Source organism: Canis lupus, chromosome 4 (genome assembly GCF_011100685.1).
Source record: "Canis lupus familiaris isolate Mischka breed German Shepherd chromosome 4, alternate assembly UU_Cfam_GSD_1.0, whole genome shotgun sequence".
NCBI classification, from domain to species: domain Eukaryota; kingdom Metazoa; phylum Chordata; class Mammalia; order Carnivora; family Canidae; genus Canis; species Canis lupus.
Window position 1 is genome coordinate 12,634,432 of NC_049225.1, and position 26,484 is coordinate 12,660,915.

At 42.3% G+C, this 26,484-nt stretch overlaps 1 protein-coding gene, 1 long non-coding RNA gene and 1 other non-coding gene across 6 annotated transcripts in view; 1 reads left to right on the forward strand and 2 right to left on the reverse strand.

The window, feature by feature from the left end:
- Positions 1-1,014: 1,014 nt before the first annotated feature.
- The window catches only part of CCDC6 (coiled-coil domain containing 6), a 111,757-nt gene continuing 86,287 nt past the window's right edge, over positions 1,015-26,484 (reverse strand). Inside the window, exons 6-9 of one of the 3 annotated variants that reach the window (XM_038533990.1) lie at positions 21,122-21,278; positions 18,141-18,241; positions 6,362-6,486; positions 1,015-5,104 (exon numbers count right to left, since the gene is read on the reverse strand). In XM_038533990.1, the coding sequence (XP_038389918.1) occupies positions 5,030-5,104; positions 6,362-6,486; positions 18,141-18,241; positions 21,122-21,278 (458 nt within the window). In that variant the 3' untranslated portion in view covers positions 1,015-5,029. Of the gene's footprint in view, positions 5,105-5,124; positions 5,320-6,361; positions 6,487-11,173; positions 11,430-18,140; positions 18,242-21,121; positions 21,279-26,484 lie in introns of those variants that run through there. The other 2 variants (XM_038533989.1, XM_038533991.1) reach the window with 2 other exon arrangements.
- On the forward strand, positions 5,242-25,624 carry LOC111095450. 2 transcript variants are annotated; one of them, XR_005357849.1, is made up of 3 exons: positions 5,242-5,342; positions 24,759-24,848; positions 25,256-25,624. It is a non-coding gene; the product is annotated as an uncharacterized LOC111095450 (long non-coding RNA). The 2 variants fall into 2 exon arrangements; XR_005357850.1 differs by lacking the exon at positions 5,242-5,342 and adding an exon at positions 23,429-23,675.
- LOC119871674 lies at positions 10,966-11,069 on the reverse strand. The gene has a single exon (XR_005358740.1). It is a non-coding gene; the product is annotated as a U6 spliceosomal RNA (small nuclear RNA).

Below are 26,484 nucleotides of genomic sequence, written 5' to 3' on the forward strand. Positions count from 1 at the left end.
ATCCTGCTCGGTACCACGCTTTTCCCCACCAGACGCTAGGGGCTTACTAATACGCAGCTGACAAAGACACAGCCCCTGAACGTGTATAACCCATCATCCCAAATGCCCATTCTGAGTGTCTTCCCAAAGACATGCATGTAGGACTGTGTGTATCTTCCTCTGTGAAGGGCTGCACTTGAGGCTCTCATCCCCTAGGTTCTCATTTTAGCAAGGGAGATAACGTGTCTCGCAGGGAAGGAACAGGACCTCCAGGCAGGCTAAGAAACCGGCCCAGTGAAAGAACTGTTTGTTACTCAAACCTCGGAGTGATCCTGGAGTCGTGCTTCCTACAGAGTAGAAGGGGAAACCAACAAATCTGGACTTAAGAGTAAGCCGGCAAAGAGACTGGACGCCATAGCCAAAGCCCAAGTGTGTGTGTGTGTGTGTGTGTGTGTGTGCACGCGCGCGTGATGTGTGAGCCCACATGTATGTACACATAGGCATATACTTATATGTAACAATTTTGGGAATGGGTGTCACTTTTGTTCTTTTTTTTTTAAATTTTTATTTATTTATGATAGTCACACAGAGAGAGAGAGAGGCAGAGACATAGGCAGAGGGAGAAGCAGGCTCCATGCACCGGGAGCCCGACGTGGGATTCGATCCCGGGTCTCCAGGATCGCGCCCTGGGCCAAAGGCAGGCGCCAAACCGCTGCGCCACCCAGGGATCCCCACCTTTGTTCTTGTACTAGGTCTGTGCTTTTAAATTGAAATCCGACACAGATTTGAAACACTGCACAAATCAAAGCATACAGCTAGATGAATTTTCAAAAATTCAATACATCCAGGTAACCGGCACCCTACTTATGAAACAAAATGGTACTAGCCCTTCTGTCCTGTCCTTAAGTTTACCTTCTAAGGCAGCCTTTAGGATTTAAAATCAAAGTCAGATGTACAGCAGAAAAATGGGGAAACAATGTTCACTTTCTGACTCAGAGACCAGAAACAAAGAGATAGGTTTTAAGGCTCAAGAGGTGCATTTTAAAAAATTATCTTTATTTAGGTTTCAGATTCAGCACATGTATCAAAGACTAATCAACATAAAGAAGTAAATAAGACATTAATTGGAAGTCTTACATCTCTCTAAACTCTGACCAATGTCAAGATTGCCACTATTACCAGAACTCCAACATAGTCAAGTTGTAAACAAGCTATCATGAACAACACACAGTGTGCACGGAGATGCAGAGGCAAAAGACATGCTAGCACTGGGCTCTCCTCTCTTCCTTGCTGATGTCTTCCCATTTGACGGTCCACTTTTGCTTTCCATGCTAAGTCCCAAATAAAGTCCAAAGGCTCAAGGTCAACCTGACCAAAAACTCTTCCAGAGGAATGCATTCTTAAACTGTTGTGCCTGCAACCTTGTTTTTGCCAGGATGAAGTTCAGATCAAGATGTACAATACAATCTCGATGATGGTGCAGACCGAGTCGAGAACTGAAGTTGAGCAGTAACCCGAGTTAAGGCATGAATGCACACACACACGTGCACACACACAGCGCCCGCGCTATCACGAACGTAGGATTCCTTCTACCGCCTCCCGAGAGGCAACCAGGGCTTGGCAGTAAACCACGACTGCTGAGCATTCTGGAAAATGCTCCCCATAATGTCATGCTAACAGCTGTGTGTGTATGTTTAAAAAAAAAAAAAAAAAAAAAGGTAGAAAAAAAAAACAACCACCCAGAAACGAAAACCTAAAAACCCCTTAATCTCTTACAATGGCTCTTGAGCATGGAACTCATGTAGCAGCGTCAATGGCTGGCTCTTTAATAAATTTGGAAATAAAAGATTCTTTTACTATGTATTTCTTTGGTAGTTACCACTACAAAGTTGTCAGTGTTGGTTACCTAAAAGACAAGTACTGGACAGAAGATCAAGTTACACAGAAATGATTCTTCTGTACTGGTAAGAGAAAAATATTGCGCTCTTGAAGCACAAGTTACGATGCTTGTTCTCGCCTTATTGGGCATCCTCTATAAGCAAGGCTTCGTGCAGGAAAAGTTCATGTCTACCTAACAAAGGGCGATACATAGTCTATTTTCCTACAATTGAACAGTTAACAAAAATTCACATTATCAATGATCTCTGGTCAAATCAGTTAGAAGCCAATTACAAAGGAGCGGCAGCACTTGGTGTCAAAGCCACATTCTGGTCGCGCATTCATCCCACGGTTGTGGTCAGTATCTCAGGAGCTCAGAATTTAAAACTCCCTTCAATTAACAAAGGAGTAAGTTGAATTACATCTTAAATACTTCCATCATCTGCCAAATTTCTAGAATTCTGTCCAGAAATGCCAGCATGCTTGATGAGAGAAAGCAATTCAGAGCCCAGAGAGGTGTCAGGTATTAGATAAGTTAATTTGGTTTTGTATAAAAGGCATGGTAATCTGGCAACAGAGTACTTATCCTATTAGCAGCACAGTGGTAGCCAAGGGTCTCTGTCAGCAAGACAGGGAAAGGAAGCTACTGTTGCTCCCGGGACAGCTCCTGATCTTAGAGGCCTTCCTTCGGGAAGTCGGTCCAGGGTGACCCTGAGCACGTGGGCCGCAGGAATGGCAGTAACCAAAGTCAGCCCCCGTGAGAAGAGCCCGAGGTAAGTCAGCTTCCCATGGATGAAGGGGCTCTTGCCTCCAAGGGCTCGGGGTCTGGATTTTATGGGTCCCTGGTGGCTAGACCATCACCAAGAACGGCCCTGGCAGGTATCCTGCCCATGTGTGACAGGCTCCACACAGGGTCAGAAACCACTTTAGAAGGGCATGAAACAGCACAGACTCAAAATAGTAGTGTTTGTTCTATCAATTCTGAATGTCGGCAGGGAGAGGCAACTAGATTTATGTTGAAAAAGTGCTGTTTGAAGGAGCTGTGTTTTATTTTGAAATGAAATGACTAGGGGAACCAGCACTACATTTCTGCAAAGTCTGAAAGTCAAGAACCTATTTCTAGAAGGCATTTATCAGGAACGGTTTGCTCACGCCAAGTGCTTTTTCATTCACCATATGGCAATGTTTTGACTTTTGTGCTTTCGGGAGGTAACTCAATTGACAGGAAGCAGAGGGAAGCTCATTACATTATGGACTTTCTCATTTGAGTGCAAGCCACTATCCCAACAGCATTGAATTCTATCATCTCGCGAAAGATTCTTGTAAACATAGACCATATTTCTCCTATGAGAAAAACCAAGAACTGTACCATGAAGGCAAAATTTGTTTGCCTCCTCTCAGAATTCCTCGGAATGGCAATGTACCAGGAGGGACGGCAGGCTGTTGGTGAGATCCCTGGGTTTGCTAAGACCCCGTCCGATCGAATTAAAAATCTAAAGCCTCAATAATTAAATGCCAAACTTGTTCCCCATATCTGAGAACTGTACTATGATTATGTATATTACATACACATTATAAATAAAATTTATATAGACCAATTGAGGAGTGAAGTTCAGGGGTGAAAGCAGGAAGAGGTGAAAAATCCTATTGTTGCTTTTACTCTCGAGTTCTTAAAATGCTAGTCAAACACTATTATCCAACAAGACTTGTTTCATTCTGTAATTCTTAAATATGCATTCGAAGGCAAAAATGGAAGTCTCTATACTGTACACTATTAAATATCTACAATGTCACGGTTCCTTATTTTTAGGAGTGTGTTCAATAAAGAGCTAGCTATTAGAGATGGGTGTCACAAAACATGGACTCTTAAAAATTACCGATAAATTAATTTTCAGTTCTCTGATTATATCCAACAGATACACATTCTCATCATAAAATATACATTCTCTAGTAAGTTATTTTCGTCCACAGCATATATAAATATGCAAACACAGGTGGTAAAAATCACTTTACTACCAAAGTACAAAACAGTAACTGCTGAAAAGCAAAAATAAAGATGTTGCAAGTATTAAGAAAAGAGTGACTCACAGTGTTCCACTTCCAAGTGAAACCAAATGATTTATTTGTGCTAAATGAATGGAAATAATGTATTCAGAGTATACTTGTTTGTACACTGCACTTGCTTATACTGGGCAACACAAGTGCTCATCGATGCTCATGTGCTACCGTCTTCTCACCTCTTTTCTTTTCTGCCAAGCAATAAAGTATTCTGAGGCCGCTATGCCAAGATATTCCTATAATGTTCATTTCAAATAGTACTTTCTAATAGTATTTTGCACCTTTAAAATATTTGTTCAAACTCTATTTTAGGGGAACACGAAGAACGGGAAGGGGAAGATAGCTGTTTTTGTTACAATCACGTTGCCTTCTGCAGCAGAAATCAAAGAGCGTGTGTTCTAATTGGCCATCAGAACCACTGGTGGGCAGGACAGCATTTATGGACTGGTGTTAGAGGGGCCGGGTTGGGGAGATTACCACTAAAGATAAGGAAAGAATCACACCTGAATACACATCAGTTGTCCACCCCACCTGGATGTGGAAAAGGTAGAGCCACGCGGTCCATGACTTAGGCTGTCTTGTTTCACAGGAGGCGTGGATGTTGACACTGAAAATAACCTACACAAAGTGTATCTGTAGAAGGCTCTAGGCCAGAGCACATTGTCTCGGGCACTGATCCATCTAGCTTTCCATTCTACACGGAAGGCTAGATTTTCAAAGGTCGGAACTGTAGTGCTGAAATATGGGTTACGTTTGGTAAACACCATTATAATGGGGGCGGGGGCGGGGGGCAAGGGGGAGGATCAGCTCAGTAATTTTCTGCAAATTCATGAAAAAAAAATATAAAAAAGATATCCCTTTTTATTTTACAAACCTAAAAGCCAGGAAAATGAAGCTCTGGGGCCAAGCAAAAATTGCACGCTGCTGCTGAATTACCAAATATCGAATAGCAAATGTTCCAGCCAGGGAATGGACGTACACGTAGATTCAAGTAGAACACTGATGGAAAAAAGTCGTCTGTGTAGTGTTGCAGACACACAACACTGGCTGCGTTTCTGACAAACACTTACAACACAATTAATAGTGAAGCCTAGATAACGTCAGTGCAAATAAGTCAGATCCAGAACTGCCAGGGAAGGAAGCCTTTGGCGTTGAGCAGGCGGCTCCACTGTCCGAGTCCCCACGTGAGCTGCAGACGAAGCACATGCATTAAGGCTGGGAGGGGGGGTGCGCCGGCTGCGGCGAGGGGGCGGGCGGCGCGCCGGCCGCGGGGGGGGCCGCAGGCTGCATGGGGGGCGGCGGCGGCGGCGGCGGCGGCTGCACGGGGCTCTGTGTGTTGGGAGACGGAGGCGGCGTGGGCCGTTTGAATTTGTCAGGACTGTTGCTTCTCCGCGGTGAAGGCCTCTGCAGAGGGGACAGAAGGGCAGGTCAGTCCGGGGCGGACCGCTCCTTTTTAACCGCCTGAACAGTGGGGGCTGGTGAAGGGGGATGGGGGGCCACAGAGCCCAGAGGCTAGCGAGTTCCTGGCCTGCCCCTCCCGCTCCCTCAAGTGGGGACGTAAACACCTTGGGGTCTGCACCGACACCCGTGAAAAAGCCACACGAAGTGACTATGAAACTTGCACTGACCAAATTACTGGACTCGGGCCCTTCCACGGGACAGTCCTAGAATCAAAAACAGCGCCACATCCCCCAACTGGATCTCCTCTGTCCCTTGTATGTCACCGAGTTGCTTCCATTGCCCTACTCAGTTATCAATATCCCAAAAGCTGCAGCTCAACCAGATGTTTCCCAACAAACCAATAAAAACAGCTTCAGAAATACCTTACTGCTTTTGTAGGCTAAGAGTCTTCTTTTGAAGGTTTCCTTATTGGAACCAGTACCCTCCCTTCTTCACTATTCTCAAACTCCTGTGTGCTACGTTTTCAACTGTTCTATTAGTTCAACTTAATAAGCAGCTCTCAAGGAAAAACTCCCGAGTGAAGTCTGAACAAAAAGCATTTAAGACTCCTTCTGATTCCAGGAGAGAAAATTCTGAGTGAAACCAGAAATAAGGCTAATTTCAAGAAGAATACTGAAGATCAGTGAACTGTGAAGATGCCAACAATAAATATTTTAGACATTGTGGCAACCAGCAATGACTCGTTATAGCAAAGAGCTGGCCAGAGTTTAATTACGGCCTTGGCCAGAGTTCAAATTACATTTCACAAAGGATAATTTTTCACAGAAAGTGAAGCTGAAGTTTTGTCTCCTGGGAAGGATTTTAGTTTCAACACCAGAATTTGGTATCAAACTGCTGGGAAGTCTCTATAGATTGAAGGTGAACTGATGGTGGGAGGGAGAAAAAAAGTAAATGTCTAACAGCATCACCCCTGTTCTCCCCTAAAAAGAAGCCGTTGCTACCACCATCAGGAGTCAGTGTGGCTTCCTCCCCTGTGGATACTTACTGTGATACCATGGGAGGCTCCCATATGCTGCACATGAAGACCCGGGGAATTGTAGTAAGACATTCCGGCTCTTGTCAGTGAAGTCGGTGGCGTGAAGCCAACTGTGTGACTTGCATATGATAGACCTGAAATATAACAACAAGTATTATTTCAGATTCCATTATCTAGTGTCTTCAACCACCGAGAAGAATTTAAAATGCAAAAGTTTTCAGTCACCAAAAAAAATGAACACACATGAAAAGTGTGGTGGGCTCATCAAATCCTGCTGGGTAAAAGGGGATATAAAAGTCAAGTCCTAGAATAGAACAGAGAGCCCAGAAATAGGTCCACACATAAACAATCGAAAGGTGCCAAGAATACATAATGGGGAAAGGGTAGCCTCTTCAATAAATGGTACTGAGAAAACTGGATATCCACATGCAAAGGAATGCAACTGGACCCTTACCTTATACCATTCACAAAAATCAATTCAAAATGATTGGAATAAAGGACTCAGACATAAGACCTACAACTATAAACTCCTAGAAGAAAACACAGAGGGAAGGTTTCATGATATTGATCTTAGCAATAAGATGTCTCAGATGTGACACCAAAAGCACAACCACAAAAGCAGAAAATAGACAAGTGGGACTATATCAAACTCAAAAGCTTCCACAGCAAAGGAAATAACAGAAAAGCAAACTATGGAATATGAGGAAATATTTAAAAACCATGTATCAGATAAGGGATTAGTATTCAAAATATATAAGGAACTCCTACAGTTCAATAACAAATAACCCAATTAAAAAATGGGCAAAGGACTTGAACAGACATCTCTCCAAAGACACAGAAATAGGCAACAGGCATATGAAAAGATGCTCAACATCATGCAACATTATCCACAAGAGTCAAGATGTATAAACCACCTACATCAAACTCAACATCCAAAAAACAAAAAAAATCCAATCAAGAAATGGGCAGAAGACATGAACGGACATTTCTCAAAAGAAGGCATACAAATGGCCAACAGATACATGAAAAAATGCTTCCATCACTGGGCATCAGGAAATACAAATCAAAACTACAATGAGATACCACCTTACATCAGTCAGAATGGCTAAAATTAACTCAGGAAACAACAGATGTTGGTGAGGATGGAGAGAAAGGGGAACCCTCTTACACTGTTGGCAGGAATTACAAACTGGTACAGCTACTCTGGAAAACAGTGTGGAGATTCCTCAAAAAAATAAAAATAGAGCTACCCTATGACCCAGCAATTGCACTAGCAGGTTATTTATCCAAGGGATACAAACATAGTGATCCAAAGGGGCAACTGCACCACAATATTTATAGCAGCAATGTCTATAATAGCCAAACTGTGGAAAGAGCCCAGATGCCCATGAACAGATAAGTGGAGAAAGAAGATATGGTATATCTATATACACAATGGAATACTACTCGGCCATCAAAAAGAATGAAATCTTGCCATTTGTAATAACATGGATGGAACTAGAGGGTATTATGCTAAGCAAAATAATTTCTCTGTCAGAGAAAGACAAATACCATATGATTTCACTCATGTGAAATTTAAGAAACAAAGCAGGTGAATATAGGGGAAGGGAAGGAAAAATAAAATAAGACAAAAACAGAAGGAGACAAACCATAAGAGACTCTTACTTAACTATGGGAAACTGGGGGTTGCTGGAGGGAAGAGGGGGGGGATTGGGTAACTGGTAACTGGATGGGCATTAAGAAGAGCACTTGAAGTAATAAGCACTGGGTGTTGCATGCAACTGATGAATCACTAAATTCTACCTCTGAAACTATGCACACAAACTCCACCTGAATGTCCATCAACAAAGTAGTAAAGAAAACATGGTATATACACACAAGGGAATATTATTCAGCCATTAAAAATTATTTTTAAGGAGAACATAGAGGACATCATGTTGATCTAAGCCAGTCACAGAAGGGCAAATATTGCATGATACAATTAGGAGGCATATAAGTCAACTCATAGGAACAGAGAACGCAGTGGTAGTTGCTAAGAGTTAGGGGTAGGAAGAAATGCGGAGAATTACTGTTTGACGGGCATAAAGTTTCAATTATACAAGAGTAGGTTCTAGAGATCTTCTGTACAACATTGTGCCTCTAAGTTGGAGTTAACGTTTTGTTAAGAGGGTAGATCTTATGTCAAATGTTCTTATCCCAATTAAAAAAACAAAATCAGGGCAGCCCGGGTGGCTCAGTGGTTTAGCGCTGCCTTCAGCCTGGGTTGTGATCCTGGAGACCCAGGATCGAGTCCCACATCAGGCTCCCTGTGGGGAGCCTGCTTCTCCCTCTCCCTGTTTCTCTGCCTCTCTTTCTCATGCTCTGTGTCTCTCACGAATAAATATATAATATTTAAAAAGAGGAGCTTTCCACCTATTAAAAAACAAAACAAAACAAAATCAGACCTTTCCAGGAGTCCAACTGAGATACAGAGTAATAAAAAGACATGAGAAGAAATGAGTCATGTAGAAAAAATTAGAGCAAAGGGATCAACATCAGATGCAAGACAAGTGTCAAAAGAGACACTAACAATAATGAGACAAAACCACTGTATTTTGTGTGTGTATACCTGTCATAAAGGCAAACAAAAATCACTACTGATAATTTTGCAACTTCTGGTTACTCAACGAAGAAAACAGAAGCTCTATATATGCCACTGTTTCCAAAAAGAAACTGGTATTTAAGGAAGAAACAACCCCAAGCCTACTGTAATGATCTACACGGTCTTCATCTAGGACCAAAGAATCACCTCCAAAGTGTTTTTAAAATACTCAAGCCCAGACTTTCCTTTCTATTAGATAGGTCTGGGTTGGGCTTCAAATAGTTGTATTTTTCAAACAGTCCTAAATGTTCAAGCTAAGCTGCCCTGGTCTTTGCAAGTTACATGCTGCTGGTCCAGTGGTATGGAGCGAAGCTTATTTATCACTGAATAAATAACAGTGATCTTTATATCTTTGAGTTCCCAGCATCTACCAGGGCATCTATCACAGAGAAGTTCCATGTGAATGAATGGAATGAAAATGAAAACACAGGAGCAAGTTGAGGAGTTTGGATAGAACTATGTATTTTCAATCACTCTGGTTTTATTGTTGTGGTTTTAATTACCACACAGTTAACATACAGTGTTATATTAGTTTCAGATGTAACAGATTCAACGCTTATACACAATACCCCATGCTCATCATAGCAAGTGCCCTCCTCAATCCCATCACCTACCTATTTCCTCCATCCTCCTCCCACCTCCCCTCTGGTAACCATCAGTTCATTCTCTGTAGTTAAGTCTTTCTGTTTCTTCTCTCTCCTTATTTCCTTTGCTCATCTGTTTTGTTTTTTAAATTCCACATGAATGAAATCACTTAGTATTTGTCTTTCCCTGACTTATTTCCCTTAGTACTATATTCTCTAGTTCCATCTATGTCATTGCAGATGGCAAGATTTCATTTTTTATGGCTGAATAATATTCTATTATACATATCTATCTATACCCATCTGCTTTATCCATTCATCAATCAATGGACACTTGGGCTGCTTCCCTATGTTGGCTATTGTAAATAAGGCTGCACATAGGAGTGCATGTATCACTTTGAATTAGTGTTTTTTTTGTTTGTTTTTGTTTGTTTGTTTGTTTGTTTTTTGGTAAATACCTAGTAGTATGATTACTGGATCTTAGGGTAGTTCTACTTTTAACTTCTTGAGTAACTTCCATATTGCTTTCCACAGTGGGTACAGCAGTTTACATGCCCACCAATAGTGCAAAAGAGTTCCTTTTGTCTGCAGCCTTCCCGAACCCCTGTTGTTTCTTATGTTATTGATTTTAGCCTTTCCGACAGATGTGAGGTGATACCTCATTGTAGTTTTGATTCACAATTGATTTGTATCCCTGATGATGAGTAATGTTGAGCATCTTTTCACGTGTCTGTTGGCAATTTGTAGGTCTTCTTTGGAGAAACATCTGTTCATGTCTTTTGCCCATTTTTTAATTGGACTACTTGTTTTTTTATATATGTATTTTGGATACTACACCTTTATCAGATATGTCATTTACCAATATCTTCCCCTATTCCAGAGGTTTGCCTCTCAACTCTGTTGTTCACTGTGTAGAAACTTATTTTGATGAAGTCCCAAAAGTTTATTTTTGCTTTCGTTTCCCTTGCCTCAGGACATCTATCTAGAAATTAGTTGCTATGGCCTATGTCAGAGATACTATCTGTGCTCTCATCTACAATTTTTATGGTATCAGGTTTCACTTTTAGGTCTTTAATCCATTTTGAATTTGTTTTTGTGTACAGTGTAAGAAAGTGGTCTAGTTGCATTCTTTTTCATGTTGCTGTCCTGTTTTCCCAGCACCATCTGTTGAAGAGACTGTCTTTTTCCCATTGGATATTCTTTCCTGCTTTGTTGAAGATTAATTGACCATTGTGGATTTACTTCTAGGTTTTCTCATCTGTTCCATTGATCAATGAGTCTATTTCTGTGCCAGTACCATATTGTTTTGATTACTACATCTTTATAACTTGAGTCTAGAATTTGGTACCACCAGCTTTGCTTTCCTTTTTCAAATTTGCTTTGGTTAAAAAAATATGGAATGCTTCATGAATTTGCATGTCATCCTTGTACAGGGGCCATGCTAATCTTGGTATTATTCCAATTTTAGTGTATGTTCTGCTGAAATGAGTGCAATTTTCAACCACTTTGAATTGAAGATCAGCTATTAGATGCCAAGCAACATGAACTCCACTTGAACTCTTTTCTGAATACAATAAAAATAAGAAGCTGTTATTTTCTTTTGGCTTCCATGGCTGAGACTTGCAGCCTCCAAGCCTACCTTTAGTTGTCTTGTCCCAGAATTTGTGTCCTCAACATCAAAAGTCAAGGGTTTATTTTATTTCTTGATTTGACTGTCAATTAATGCTTTCTATTTGGCACGTTTCCATTCCAATTGTGGATCTGGGGTTCACATTTACAAAATGGAGGTCTGGAGTAAAGTCTTTGGAAACTAAGTGGCCATGTTTATTTTTACCACAAGGACTTCGTTCAGCTGGAGGAGGAAAGAAGAGGTTTTATTTAAATAGTTCTGAGGAATACAACCCTAATTCTGTTTCTTATGAAAGTGATGAAATTTAAGAGAAAGGCTATGAAAGTAGATCCTTATCCAAAGATTCTTATAAAGGCATCTGCCCTTGGCTCCAAGCTATCTCTTAATGTTGTGGGTCAGCAATTCTCAATAGAGTATCAAAGCCCTCACTCAGGCCCAAACCAGATGAAATCAGAACCTATGGAAGCAGGGCCCCAGGGCGGCCAGTGTACAAACCACAGTGACCTTATCACTCTCACTCTGACCTCCACTGCTCAGTTCCCAGCATGTCCTGGGCTTCTCTCTACCTTCTTCCCTGGCCATAAGGACCCTCGACCAGCCTTTGAAGGCAGACAGACTAGCCCCTAGAGCTGAATGCCGCATTAGCTCCAACTCTAGTTCTGCCACTTGGCACTGAGTGACAGGGGACTTCAGATCCGTCAACTGTAAAATGAGATTACTGTAGTGGCCTCACAAGGTTGCTGTGGGGATGAAATGAGTAACTGTCACAAAGTGCTGGGAGAGTGCCTGGCCACCGATGGCCTCATTAAGCTTCAGCTCATGAAGTTCCTTTAAGGCCAATCTCAAAAGTGCTCTATGCATAGCTCTCTCTTCTTCGAATCTCTTCTTAAAACTATTTCGATTTTTTACAATTATAACCTTTTATTCTGAAACCGTTTACCACTCACATGAAGCTGCAAACACATGACAGAGTTCTACTGGACGCTGCAGGCAGCCTCCACCAACAAGCTTTTCCATAAGCACAGCACAGTGTCAACCCCAGGAACTGACACAGGTCGCCTCCTAGTGACGATGACCCAGACTTGCATTGGACTTCATCAGGGTTTACTGCACTGCACTCTTCCTGTGTCCACATGTGTATACAGCTCAAAGTCATTTTATCACATGTATAGACTCAAGTTAACAGTCATCACAACTGGTCTGTCACCACAAAGAAACTCCCTTGTGTCAGTCCTTTCACTAATCACACCTTTCCACTCATCCTATGCCCCAGCAATGACTGATCTATTCTCTCATTGTAATATTGTCACTTTGAGAGAGTCCTATAAATGAAATCATACAGCATATAACCCTCCAAGGAGTGGATGTCCAACAGTTCAGCTACTTCACCTTCTGCATAAGATTCATTATGCTTGGCCTTGTAAAGTTTCTTATAAAGATGGGACGCCTGGGTGGCTCAGCAGTTGAGTGCCTCCCTTTGGCCCAGGGTGTGATCCTGGAGTCCCAGGATCGAGTCCCACATTGGGCTCCCTGCATGAAGCCTGCTTCTCCCTGTGTCTCTGCCTCTCTCTGTGTCTCTCATGAATAAATTTTAAAAAAGTTTCTTGCAAAGAGTTTTGCTTCTTGTATTTCTCTCCTACACTTCCCCAAGCCTTGTTGTTGATGATGAGCTCTTAAGAGGCCACAGACTCTGTCTTAGTGCTTTTTGTTTTCCCTTAAGTTATCATCATGCACCAGACCTTCTGGCGCACAAATACAATACACGATGAGAATCCAAAAATACCTAGGTTGAAAATGCCAAACCCAAACACCAGTCTATTAATAAATCAAATACTATGGCTTTTCAAAGCTATTGCTACAATAAATTTCTCTTGCTCTCGTATAATGTATTAACTACAATAAAAATAATGAGACTTATTTCACCGTCCACAAGCTCAAGGCAAAATGAAGTAAGTACAAATGTGTATCATCTGTATGAACCCAACTATCTAAAGGAACACTGGGGTGGGGGGAGACCTCGGAAAACAGTAACCTTTTTTTTTTTATTATTATTAAGATTTTATTCATGAGAGACACAGAGAGAGGCAGAGACATAGGCAGAGGGAGAAGCAGGCTCCCTGTGGAGTCTGATACAGGACTCAATCACAGGACCCTGGGATCATGACCTGAGCCAAAGAAGCTCAACCATTCAGCCACCAAGGTGCCCCTGAAAACACTAACATTTTAACACCACTTCTGGAGAGAAAGATTCAGGATGACTTTATTTCTGCCTATCCCCTTCTGACTGTCCCCAGATTTTCTTTAGTATCTTTTTGGTAATGAAAAAAAAAAATGTAGAACCAAACTAAAGGCAGATACCTTTGCTTCCTTTTAAGATTATTTTAGATTATGATTTTATGATAATTATGTAAGTTACACTTAAGACCACTGTCTTCACAAAAAAGTCAAATATAGACACAATTTCCTCTTGAAATCTCCCTTATCTGTTTCCATCCCCATCACTCCATCAAGACTGCTCTTGCAAAGTCAGCGGTGTTTCCATGCTGCCAGCTGCAACCATTCTCCACTCTTCACTGTACTTGACCCTGGAGGCCGTGTGACAAAGCTGACCACCCTCTTCTTGGTGAAAGGCTTTGTATGAGATCATATTCCAATTTTCCTTCCACTCCCCTGAGAGCCACTTCCCAATCTTGTTCACCAGGTTTTCCTCCTGTATTTGACTTCTAAATATCGCAGCTGTATCAGGATCAGACAGGAGGGCTTTTCTCTGCTCCCTTTATCTACTATGACTTGGTGAGATCTCTACTTCTGTGGCTTTCTTTAAAAATAAACTTTTAATTTTGGAATACTTAAGGTTTACAGAAAAGTGGCAAAAGTAATACAGAGAGTTCCAGGATGGCCACACTCAGAATCCCCTATTATTAACATCTTATGCTAGTATAACACACTTGTCACAACTAATAAACTGATACTGACACATTATTATTAACTCAGGTTCCAACTTGTCTGGATTTCCTGAAGTTTTACCTAATGTCTCTTTTTTGTTCCAGGATCCCACATAGGATGCCAGTTTAGTATTTAACTGTCAGGTCTCCTGAGGTGCCTCTTGGCTGCGGCAGTTCCTCAATTTTCGTTGTTTTTGAAGAGCTTGTCCCATTAGGGGTGTATTGATCAGATATTCTGCAGACAGACTATCCCTCAACTGGGATCTGTCTGTTGTTTTCCACGTGGTTAGACTAGGGTTATGGGTTTTTTGGGAGAAGTCTACAGATGTGAAGTGCCATTTTCGTTGTATGTAGGGTAAGATACGGCTCACCACTGTCAACGCAGACCCTGATGGCCTGGCTGAGGCCACGTTCGTCAAGTTTCTCCACTGTAACGTTACTTCCCCCGCCCCCCTTTTCCACACTTATTCTTTGGAAGGAAGACACTATGTCCTCCTACATTTAAAGAGTAAAGAGTTATTTCCACTTCCTTGAGAGCAGAGCAGCTACATAAATTATTTGGAATTCTTTCATAGGAGAGATCGGTTTCTCCTCCCTTGTTTATTTACTCAGTCATTTATTTATATTAGTATAAATTCATGGATATTTATTTTATGTTTGGGTTATAACCTAACACATTTTTTCTTTCGCTGCTCAGATTGTTTCAGCTTTGGCTTTTGGGAGCACTTTCGGTGGGCTCCTGTGTCTCTTTCACATACCTTCATCTTGCTGTTTTTTGAGCACCTCCTTCCTTTGTAGTATTACTAGATTTTCTGGGTTCGTCCTGTAGGTTCCCTGCTCCAAACCCTCCAACATCCATTTCTCCAAGGAGTTCACAGCTCTTTTCACTGGAGAATGGAATTAAAAACCCAGATCTGGGGACACCTGGGTGGTGTAGCAGTTGACCATCTGCCTTTGGCTCAGATTGTGATCTCAGGGTCTGGGGATTGAGTTCTGCATCAGGGTCCCCCCAGGGAGCCTGCTTCTCCCTTTGCCTATGTCTCTGCCTCTCTCTGTGTGTCTCATTGAATAAATAAATAAAATCTTAAAAAAAAAAAAAAAAAAAAAAGAAAAAGAAAACACCCAGATCTGGGCAGTGGGTATGCTTGTTGCTAGTGGGGTAGTGGGGTGTGAACACTTTTTCAAACTTTGTTATACCCCATCTATGATTTAGGCACATCAAAATATGCTAATTGGGAGTGTCTTGTTGTTAGGCTGCCTAAAATAACGGACCTGAAATCAGCAACCTTATTGCTGATAAGTAATATTCTCCCCAAATATGATCTGCATATGTAAGTCAATACATTTTTTTAAGATTTTTTTAAAGATCCCCGAGGACCCCGTGATCACAACCTGAGCCAAAGGCAGACGTTCAACCACCCAGCCATGCAGGTGCCCCATGTCGATACATTATTAAGAAAAGGATCCTTCAAAAGTTCTAGGAAATAGAACTTTCAAACTGAAAGAGGAAGTATTTCAACAACTTGATGAAATACAAGACTGCCAATGTTAATCAGAAATGGTAAGGGAATAAATAAGCACTCACCATACTTAAAATGGAAATAAAAGCACACACACACACAACATAATTCCACTAAGAAAGTGATTAGATATTCTTAATACCAAGAACCACAACTTCTTCCAATAAAAACTAAATTGAAAGGCAAACTTGAAAATTCAGGTTTTGCTGATATACTATGTATAGAACTGCAAGGGACTAGATAAGGAGTAATTCTCTGGCCAAATATGAGATAAAATCTACTTTAATGATATTACACAACTTTAAAATAAGACACAAAAAGGTTCTTCTCACTTAGGCTGGCTGAAAGAAAAAAAAAATCTAGGTGTTACTTATTACTTTGTCCAAGGGAAAAGTAAATGGCTCATCTCTACAGGAAAGTCCCCCATACAGAGACAGTTGCAGTGAAAGTCAAAATTATGTACACAGAGTAAGATCTTCCGATTGAGTATCTATTACAACAGAAGTTGATATTCCCAACTAAGGTCTGATTTTTGCTTTTGCTTTATTCAAAGTCCACAACATTACACTTAATGAATTGGAAAATACATGCCTCTAAGGATTTCTTTAGGTTTAAATAAATCAAACAGAAGGCTAAATTATACTAAATATGAATCAGCATCACCATCAACTATAAAAACTATCTTCCATATTGCTCCTTCCTGAAGCATGCCTTCCTTTTATGTCAATAAGTTAGAAGGCAAAGAAGGACTTTATCGTGGTAATGAAACTGAAGTACTGTTTGGGGAAAATGGAGAGGCAGCAAGAAAGAGGGAGCTTTTGGAGAGATTTAAAGGCCACCAGGGAACAGGAGAAACAGATTCCAGAACATCCTTTGGGAAAGAACAAGGGGAGATGGTCACGCACTGCTCCATGACACGAAGTCCTTTGGTTTGTGAACAACTCCTCTTTACCCTGCCTGAACTGGACAAAAGTTGCTATGCTTTGTGCCGGATGTTCTTTTGATTTCTCCTCTTGAAAATAAAAAGAAAGGAAGGTCCCAGCAGCAGAGCACTGGGCAGGATCTAACCTCAGCATGTGCGGAATGTGCATTACTGCGGCCTTTCCCCTCATCCACCTGAAAGTCCACCTGAAGGGCATTCCCTGTTGTCCATTGTCACAATTGTCACAACACACAAAGTCATAGAACCCCTAACACACAGCTGTTTTACTTTCCAAACCCACAAAGCCTCTTCCTGCCGCCATCCTTCTAAGCAGGCGCTCACTTTATTGTGCTGTGAAACTCCACTCCCCCACACACATACTTTCTCCCCAGCTCTGTTTAAAATCTGTTTACCAGCAAGCACAAGAAACTCAGACTTGTCCCTTTAGTCACAAGATGCGATCCCTTGGCTGCCTACCTTTTCTTCCCTCCCTCCACTCCCCTGGCAGGTCCCTGGCCCCCTGCTTCCTCTTTCATCCTTGCTGGATCATTGACTTGCCCTCCTGGCCTGAGAGCCCCACGCTGTGCTGGTTCTGAGCCAGAGACCGGGAGGGAGGCCTAGGGGGCTGGTTTTTGGGGTCAGATGAAGACAAGCACGCCTTTGAGGGAAAGGCTTTTGAGGAGCAAAGCCCAGATGCAGAAGCAAAGCCAAAAGCAAGGCCAGTTTCTTCATGCAGGGCCTGCCTGTTGGGGCCCAGTCCCACTACATGGGTCAGCTCACCAGTTGGCTCACTAGTCAGTTCACTGACCAGTTGGCTCAACCACCAGTCGGCTACCCGGTTAGCTCACCAGTCCTATTCACCAGGCAGCTCTCCAGTCTGCTCACTAGTCCAGCTTACCAGCTGGCTGACCAGCTCACCGGCTGGCTGACCAGCTCACCATCAGTCAGCTCACCCACCAGTCGGCTCACCAGTCGGCTCCCCAGCCACCAGTAATCTCAGGAGGCAGTTAGTGCTCCAAAGGACAAAGGATTTGGGAAGCAAGACCTGCCCCGCCTTGCCACCTCCTGGACCTGTGACCAACAGCCACTGAACTTTTAAATCACTGCTTCAATTTTAACATGGGAAAATGATGCCTATATTAATTATTCTGAGAGTAGAAATGAGATATAATGTATGTAAAATAAAATAATAGAAGCCCCAGGAGGTGTGCTATGCTCCATCTTAGACATCTATGCAAGGCTCTGTCAATCCACTGGCACTTAAAAATCAAAGACAGTCTTTTAAAAAAGGATTTTTGGATTAAAATTCCTTTTCAACAACAACAAAAAAATGAAAAAACACCAGCTGGCCCTATAACATTTATGCTTAAAAATTTCAGGCTAAAACTCTGTCTTGATAGTGATTTGTTTTTCATGTTTCTGAAAAACACATGACTGTTCTCCCTCTGTTTACAAGATTTTTATATGCTAGAGGGGAGCATATTTGGGGATGCCTATGAAACATACCAGAAATCATCCACAGAAGTAGCTGAGAACGTGTACTCACCGGGTGATATAGGCCTGCTTGAACTTGGCGAAGGTGTGTAAGGGATCGGGCTGGACACAGTGCGAGGTCTTAATCCTTGTGCAGACATCTCGTTAAAATACCTAAAGGAGGGGGGGGGAAAGTATCAGAACTGCATGCATTATTTTTTTTTTTAAGATTTTATAAATTTGAGAGCAAGAGCAAGAGAGAGGGTGTTCACAAGCATAAGCAGGAGGAGGGGCAGAGTTGTAGAAGCAGACTCCCCGCTGAGAAGGGAGCCCATGCAGGGTTCAATCCTTTGAAATCACCAACTGAAGACAGATGCTTAACTGACTGAGCCACCCAGGCGCCCTGTGAATTGCATGCATTTCAGTAGTTCTTAAGAGAACTCCTAAGAGACAATGTTTGGGGTTCCTATCTTGAGGTCAAACTGGGTATTGAGAGAGTGATGCTATGGCTAAGAGACATGTATAAAGCAGGTGTCACAAGGCTCCACTGCTTAGTAAACACCCCTCTCCCTAGGGGTACAGGGAAGGGAAATATGGAACACTGTAGCTCCAGGTGGAGGCCTACTAACAGCTGTGCCATTCAACAGAGAGGACTGGGCTTTTCTTCATCAGATAATAATAGCTATGTAGAAATCTACCTCCACTGTCCCAAGGATTATTGGCACATCCATGTTTTGATGACTACATTTAAATTGTTATTGAAACTCAAACTCAAGCAAGCCCTGCAAGATTTATGTCATCAAATTAATGCTTAAAGTTAACAGGTATTCCTGTGAATTGAATATTTAAAGCTTAAAGGTAATGGTATTCCTGTGAAGTGGATATCAATCATTTACAAGGTAAGCCTTGCTTAATAAACAGCCACATACTGGAATGTAGCAAAGACTGAGCACTGTGCACCTACTGTAGTCCACCTGGCCACACCATGCCGGCTCGGACTTCATCCCAGATGTGGAAGTCACATTGGACCTGAGAATACTCAGGCCTGATCATCAGGAATGTCAGCCTTCACTATGTGAACAAGCACAGAATGCTGACAAGGAGAAATTTCTGCTTGAGAGACTTCCCAACAAGCTAACCTTCGGCCACATGTGCAGGCCTCTTTATCCCGGGGAAGATCTCAGCCCTGACTGCCAATCGGTTCACGACAAGAACGTTAACACGGCCATTTCCGCACTAGTTCATTTGACTCAAAGAAAACTGGGCTCCCAAATCTGACATGCATCTCTCAACTAGAGCCCCATTCCTAACTCTGCCCGCCTTTGAGGGCAGCCTGCCAAGGTGGCACCAAGTTGCATTTATTGTAACCTACGTCCAACAGGCAGCAAAACTGCCTCTTGGTCTTTAAGGAATAAACACACCTGTAGACACCTTAAGTTTCCAACTATTTTCTTTCTCCCCAATGTGACATCATCATTTATAACAGGGAGAGGAGTCTTTATTAAGCCACTGTATTCTAGCTGGGATAATGTGACCTATGAAAAGGTAAGGCAAACATCTGGAGTAAATACCAGTTTTCTGGAAAAAAAAAAAATTATCTGGAAGCCTAAAGTAGCTTCAGTATTTTCACCATGGTGGAAAGATGCTGCCCCTCAGAGTGTGCCGCACTCAAAATCAGGTACAGGGCACCATGTGGTGTTAATACAAGATCTGCTCTATGTCTTAAGATAGTATATAAAATAGTTTAGTATTCTAGCTGATGGTTTTAGTCAAATGGCTTTCAGAGGACAAGGATTTTAGTGAGAGGGGAACACTGTTGGAAAGAAATCAGTGAAATTCAAGGCTTAAAAAAAAGTTTATGATATAAACTTCTGAGAAAAAATATTTATTTTTTTCAAATGAGGAAGCATATATACAGACATTTTAATTATAAGCCATTATAAGTTTTTTTATTATAAAAATATAGACCTCCGTTATAGAAAACCTCAGATTTTTCTTAAAATGATAATACCACTGAACACAGGAAATTGATCAAAAGCTTTGTTAACAACCCTCTGGATCTATCCAGTCACGGAAAGAGAAAGGAAGTGATTATGAAGTGTTCTGGTGTTGACAGTCAACATGATTCATCATGATCATTAGGAGATCCTGGTCTCCGACACTGACTGCCCAATCCTGTTGGAGGAGATGCCTAAGGGAGCTCAGTCTGACCCCTCACACTAAGATACCAACACATAAGGCCAGGGCAACCCTGATCCAGAACACAGAATTTCCTTGCAGAAATGATCTGGTTCAAAGAAAGCCCAATTTCCCAAATGCTGGGTTTCTCTGTTGATTGCAATTTTTTTAAGTTGGATTTGTTGCTGTCGCTTATCCTGACAATCACCTCACTCCCAAGCGGGGGTGTCGTGGGGGCTGGTGGTGTGGGAATGGGTGGATTCTGGACAACTGGATAAGAGAGAAATGCTGGGGCCATTGCCTCTACTTATTAACCACAGATGACTCTCATTTCAGCCCATTTCTCGGTGGGATAATGAGAGGGTTAGTCGTAGACGCTTCAGCAGTTAAAGGCACTGCACTGGTTTTATTTTTTTAAAGTAGCTGCAATAAGGCTCAGCAGTTTCCAAGTTGTTAAGATAAGACCTCTGCCTTTCAGCACCCTCCACCTGATGATCCTTCCAACCCAGACCCACGTGGAGCTTGCTCATCCACATCTAAAACTTAAGATGCTCCCATACTTTGAATAGACACAGTGCAGGACAAGAGAAACTCAACAACTCTGCAAACTCTGTCTCTCTATACATAACCCTCCATTTCTCTCTTGACCAAGTAATTTTAGAAAGGCAATTTATTCTTGGTCTTTTGTGTTTACGGAAAATGGTCAATCTTCCATATTCCCCATGCTCAGTATCTACTCTGATGTGGTGGTGGTTGTCATCACCACAAGCAAGCGTAGGAGCCATCTCCTTCCACATCGAGCCAGATGTGAGGGGAGAACTCTTGGAGCCTGGTCTGATTTGGTTTTCTCACAAGGCTCATAAGACATGCACACACCTTTCGTCATCCATTTCCAGGCTGGACTCGCTCTCGGACAGCTGTCGACAGAGTGCTTCCCTTCTCTCCATCTCTCTCTGCAGCTTCCTCTGCAGCCGCAGGTTCTCCTCCCGCATGTGACGTTCCTCCTCCAGATACTGTGCCATTTTCTCAGAATCTGAAAGGCCAGAATCCTCCATTAAACCATGTTTCATGGAGTCATACTCCAATGTGAACTAAGAAGATAGCAGTCTGGCTCCTATGCCACAAAGAATGTGGTCGTTCTCCCACGCACGAGGAGATCTGGATTTAAAGTTTACCCCATGTACCAAAGTTTACCAACAATTTGCATTTAGAAAAACATATAGAAAGCAGCTTTGCGAGGTTAGCTATCTTCACTCCCACTGACGTGCCTTCTGAAGTGCCATATGTGGAGGAGGAAATGAATGGTGGAGCCATAGCAAAGTCAGGACTTAGCAGCCACCAGAGCTCTCTATGCTGCTAGAGCAGAGAGGTGGGAGCCCAGCTGCGGTGAATGATTAGCCCCGGGGTGTCCCTCAAGGAGGGACCAATCCTGCTGCCCTCAGCTCTAGGCACAAAGGGGGCTGTCATACCTGTGCACCGGTGCACTACAACACACTCGGAAAGTTAGAATCTGTTTATGAAAATAAAAACTGACACAGTAAACAACTTCAGATGCATAGGTCAAGTCTAACTTTTGGTGTGTCTATAAGACTCTATTTCTGCCTCGCGCACAGCCTCTCTGAGTCAAGATGGCAGGTGAAGACCCCTATGCAGCTGGGCTCCAGGGATGGAGTCTTGCTGATGACAAATACTGTTCTTCAGGGGCTGCCCCGTATAACGAGGCTTCTGCTACAAGTACTGGTTTCCTAGGCCAGAGCCAAACAGCCTCAGAGCTCAACACTGGAGCTGGCTGAGCCCATCAGATTCTCTCTTCAGGAATCTGAAATGTGGGACTGACAATTTCATGAGGCTCTAGGATCTCCTTGCACTGAGTTCCCTAGAGCTTTCGCAATCTCTGCCTTTCTGATGTTACTCTGTGCAGGATTGCGGGGTACCTTCTGGCACCACTCCAATGAACAATAAAACATGGCCCTCTCCAACCCCTTTGCTGGTTTACTTCTGACAGAATATGTTGTCACCAAAATAATACTAATATAAAATTCAGTATCTGCCCATCTTCTTGCTTCCTTCCTTTTTCCGCTCTCTCAGCCAATGAACTTGGGAAAAGTAAAATCTCCATGTACTTCTCTTTTCTGAAAAACAGCTACAAAGTGTGAGTGGTCATGATCATATCTAAGGGGGAGTCCTACAGGTTACTGCTCCATATTATTAGCCCACTCCAAATTTAAGAATGAAGGAAGGAGTGGAATTCCACACTGACCCATTCTTTCCCACAAAGTGACCTTATTTCAACTCCTAATCCATCCAATTAGTTTGTTTTAAGACCTTTTTATGAAGGTCTGATGTTTTAGCAAATAATGATTTCTGATGATAAATATTCAATGATTTCCCAGACAGCATCATTATAGAATATATAAAAGCTTCTTGAACATCCTTATTTTAGAAATTCAAATAAAAATACCAAAAACACTAAGTTATTAAACACTATTATGTGCACTAAACACTAAATCCCTCAGTTGTTTTAATATAACCAGAAACCCTGCTGTCTAATCCAGATGCAAAAATCTCTTTAATTGAAGGCATGCTGGGAAAATATTTACAAAGTACACTTTTAATATAAGCGATTTAAATTATTTCACCCCAAATATGCAAACCTGCAGAATTTTTCACTAGCTCAACAGGAAGCACTAGATTGGCCCCTTGGAGTATTATTGTTTCTAGAACAAGAGGGGCGGCTGTTGGAGCAAGCTGCCTTTCTTTTCTATAAATAGGAAAGCTTCAGAGAATTGAGGATTCATGAGGCTTCCAGAACAATCATTTAAGAGAAAACACTGTCTTTGAGATGCAGTCCTTTAGCATCTGGGGAAATCAGCAGGGGACTCCTTAAACAATAATCTATACACAAGAACATCAGTCAGCAGGAGTGATGACTGGAGGACTTGCCTGGCATCTGGACAATTAACCCAGAAGCTAGAGGACAGAGAAGGCACCAGGCCCAACACCTCTGGGTGTGACAGACCAGCCACAGATGGCTGACACCGCGGTATTCCTTGGGTGCCCTCTGCTGGCACATCCCCACACTTGATTTCAAGACTGGATTTACTCTCATCAGTCACCTGATGTGACTGTGACTTATGATGTAAGAAAGGGTCACCCTATCACCCTCTCTTACACAGAGCTCTCTAAGACTTAGGGCCACAGCTGATGCTTCCCCCAGCCATCTCAGTCAAAAACCACATCGACAGAGGGGGACTTCTGGACAGACTCCAAACAGGAGGGTCTCATATGATCTGAATGATTTTACATTCTTTTAAGCATACGGTTAGAAAATGCTGATGCCCAGAACCCAGCCCAAACCAGAATCCTAAGGATGAGGCCTTTTCATCCGTATACTGGAAAGTCCCTGAGTGATTCTTACATTTAACCCAAGGTGAGAACTATTGGGAAACAGGTTCGAGTGCTGATTCAGACAGACCTGGAGGGTGAGGAGCCAAGCACCCAACAGCAGCCTGGGGGGGCAGGCTACCTGACTCGGGAGGAGGAAGCAAAGTCACTAACTCATCCTCTAAACCAGTGCAGACCTGTAGTGAGCCAGCTGGGCACCACATGTCCCTTCTGCTAGTCAGCCTTCTCTGCCCTCACAAAATGGCACTTATGGATGCTTCTGTTCACATCTGCAGTCTCTCCCAAGACCAAACAGTGCCACAGGACAAGAGTAACTAGAATAAAAAATTCTCCCTCCATTTCTTCTAACAACTGTATCTAAGGCACAAGAAAAGTATACAAAGTAATACGTGAACCAACAGCTCTGAAAGGCACTTAAAGACCTATCTGTCCCGCACACCAAAAACTCAAAAAATATCCTAACATTATCTAGTATTTGAGAACTCACTGATTTGTTTTCATAACATGTATGTGACGGCCCTCAACCTGAGGTACACATCAGAAGCCCTTGCATTAAAAAAATAAAATATATATAAAAAAAGGAGAACCATTACTCCCAGAGTAAGCCCAGAATCCTGTTTCAGGTTTGAGAGAATAATGGGCCCCCGAAGATGTCCACATCCTAATCTCTGAGGCCTGTGATGAAGTTTCCTTACGTGGCCAAAGGACTTTCCAGATGTGAAGTAGTTAAGGACCATGGAATGGGAATTTACCTTGGATTATGTGACTTGCAAATATAATCACAGGGTCTTGTAGGAAGGAAGTAGGGGGTCAGAGTGGAACGATGCACCCATTGATGCAGGCAGGAGTGCTGCCAAAGCAGGGAAGGGACTATGAGCCAAAATGGGTAGGCAGCCTCTAAAAGCTGGACAAAACCAGGAAACAGAGCCTCTCTTAGAGCCTTCTACAAGAAACCAGCCATGCTGACACCTTGATGTTAGCCCAAGGAGACCTATTGTGGACCTCAGACCTCCAGAACTGTACTTTAATACACTTGTCTTACTTTAAGCGACTAAGTGTGTGGTCATTTGTTACCACAACAACAGGAAACTAACACTATTTCTTATAGGTTCAGGTTCCCAGGATGATCTTGAGTCACCATCCCAGATGTACTACTGGACTAGAACTTGCAATATACTTTAGAGAGGAAAACATAAAGGTAAAAATCATTGAAATTTTAAATGCACTTGACTCCACAAATCCACTTCTGGAGTTTATCCTGAAGATGTTCTTCCTCAGGTGTCACATGTGGGGACAAAGATGTTTATTGTAGTTTATTGTGGTTGCATCACAACCAAAACGGGTCCACTGGTATGGGACTAGTTAAATAAATTCTGGTATACAGCACTGACGGGCGATACGTTCTAAGATCCTTGGTGGATGCCTGACACTGAGGATGACCCCAAACACTGTATATACTGGTTTTTTCCTAAATATACACCCTATGATTCAGTTTAATTTCTAAATTAGGCACAGTAAGTGGTTAACAAAGTAATATTAAAAGAGAACAATTATAACAATATAGTGTAATAAAGTTCTATTAAGTGGTCCCTGTCTCCCTTGCAGGGGCCCAGGGTAGGCCACTCCAAGATGAGCCACTTTGGCATGAACAGTATTTTGAGGTAAAAGCTTTCCACACCCAGCAGATTCAGAAAGCGCTCTTTACCTCCCCTTCAACTGCCTGCCCATATCAGGAAGAGAGCTATGACAGAGACTCCTCTTTATCTAGAAGACTTATCTACGTAATAGGACAACCTTTGTTTTCCAAACATTTCTTCTCACCTTCCCGCTAAGGTCCATCTCCCTTTGTATCCTCAGACCCCTACCTTTTTCCCTTGCTCATATAAGCTTTCTGGTGCCTGGCTGTCCTTGCAATTTCCACGTCTGTGTGGATTCTCTGTACATATGCTATTAAATTTGGTTTTCTCCTGTTAATCTGTCTCATGTCGATTTGTTTCTTAGTCTGGCCAGAAGGTCCTTGAAGGGCAAAGGAAATTATTCCTCCCCAACATTCTCAAAACATCTTACTGTGCTGTACTCACCCTCCTTGTGATGAGATGACATGATAAAATGCCTATGTAAGGAGATGAAGTGAGGGGAACGGCACAGTCGTTGGTGACATATCATCACTACTGACCCTCTGACGGTAGGTCAGGAGGATCACCAGTCTCCCACTGCAGGTGACCACAGGTAACTGACACTGTTGAAAGTGAAACTGTGGGTAAGAGGTATCCATTCAACCTAATACTAAGCAGCTTTTAAAAAGGGAATCAGACAGCTCTCTGTATGTATTGGTAAGGAAAAACTGACAAGATATAGAAAGTAAAAACAGAAAAATACAGAAGAGTGTGTTCATTCTCCTGCTTTTTGTATAAAATAAGTTTACATAGACACATACGTGTACCTGGGAGAATAGATTTTTAAAAAACGTGTAACTGTGAAAAATGGGTGGTTGGGGGTCAGGGGTGAGAGGGAGAACCCCTCTTCCCCTGCACTATCTATTCAAATGCATCTGAGCAGCCTGAAAGCAGGAACAGGAAAAACCCAAGTAAATGCACAGTGACCTAATCAAGCGTTCAGAAATCTAGTTCTTTTGATTCCCAACTCAACATCTTGACATTTACCCAAACAATAAGCATACATTTTAAAAGCATTTCTTCTTCAAGTGTGATGAACAAATGTCAGCTGATGCTAAAATTTAGTAGTAAGAACGATAAACACTCTATTCTCTGCCTTAATTCCCTGAAAGCACATTTGTTCCTACAATCTTAGAGATAAACACAGGGAGAATATAG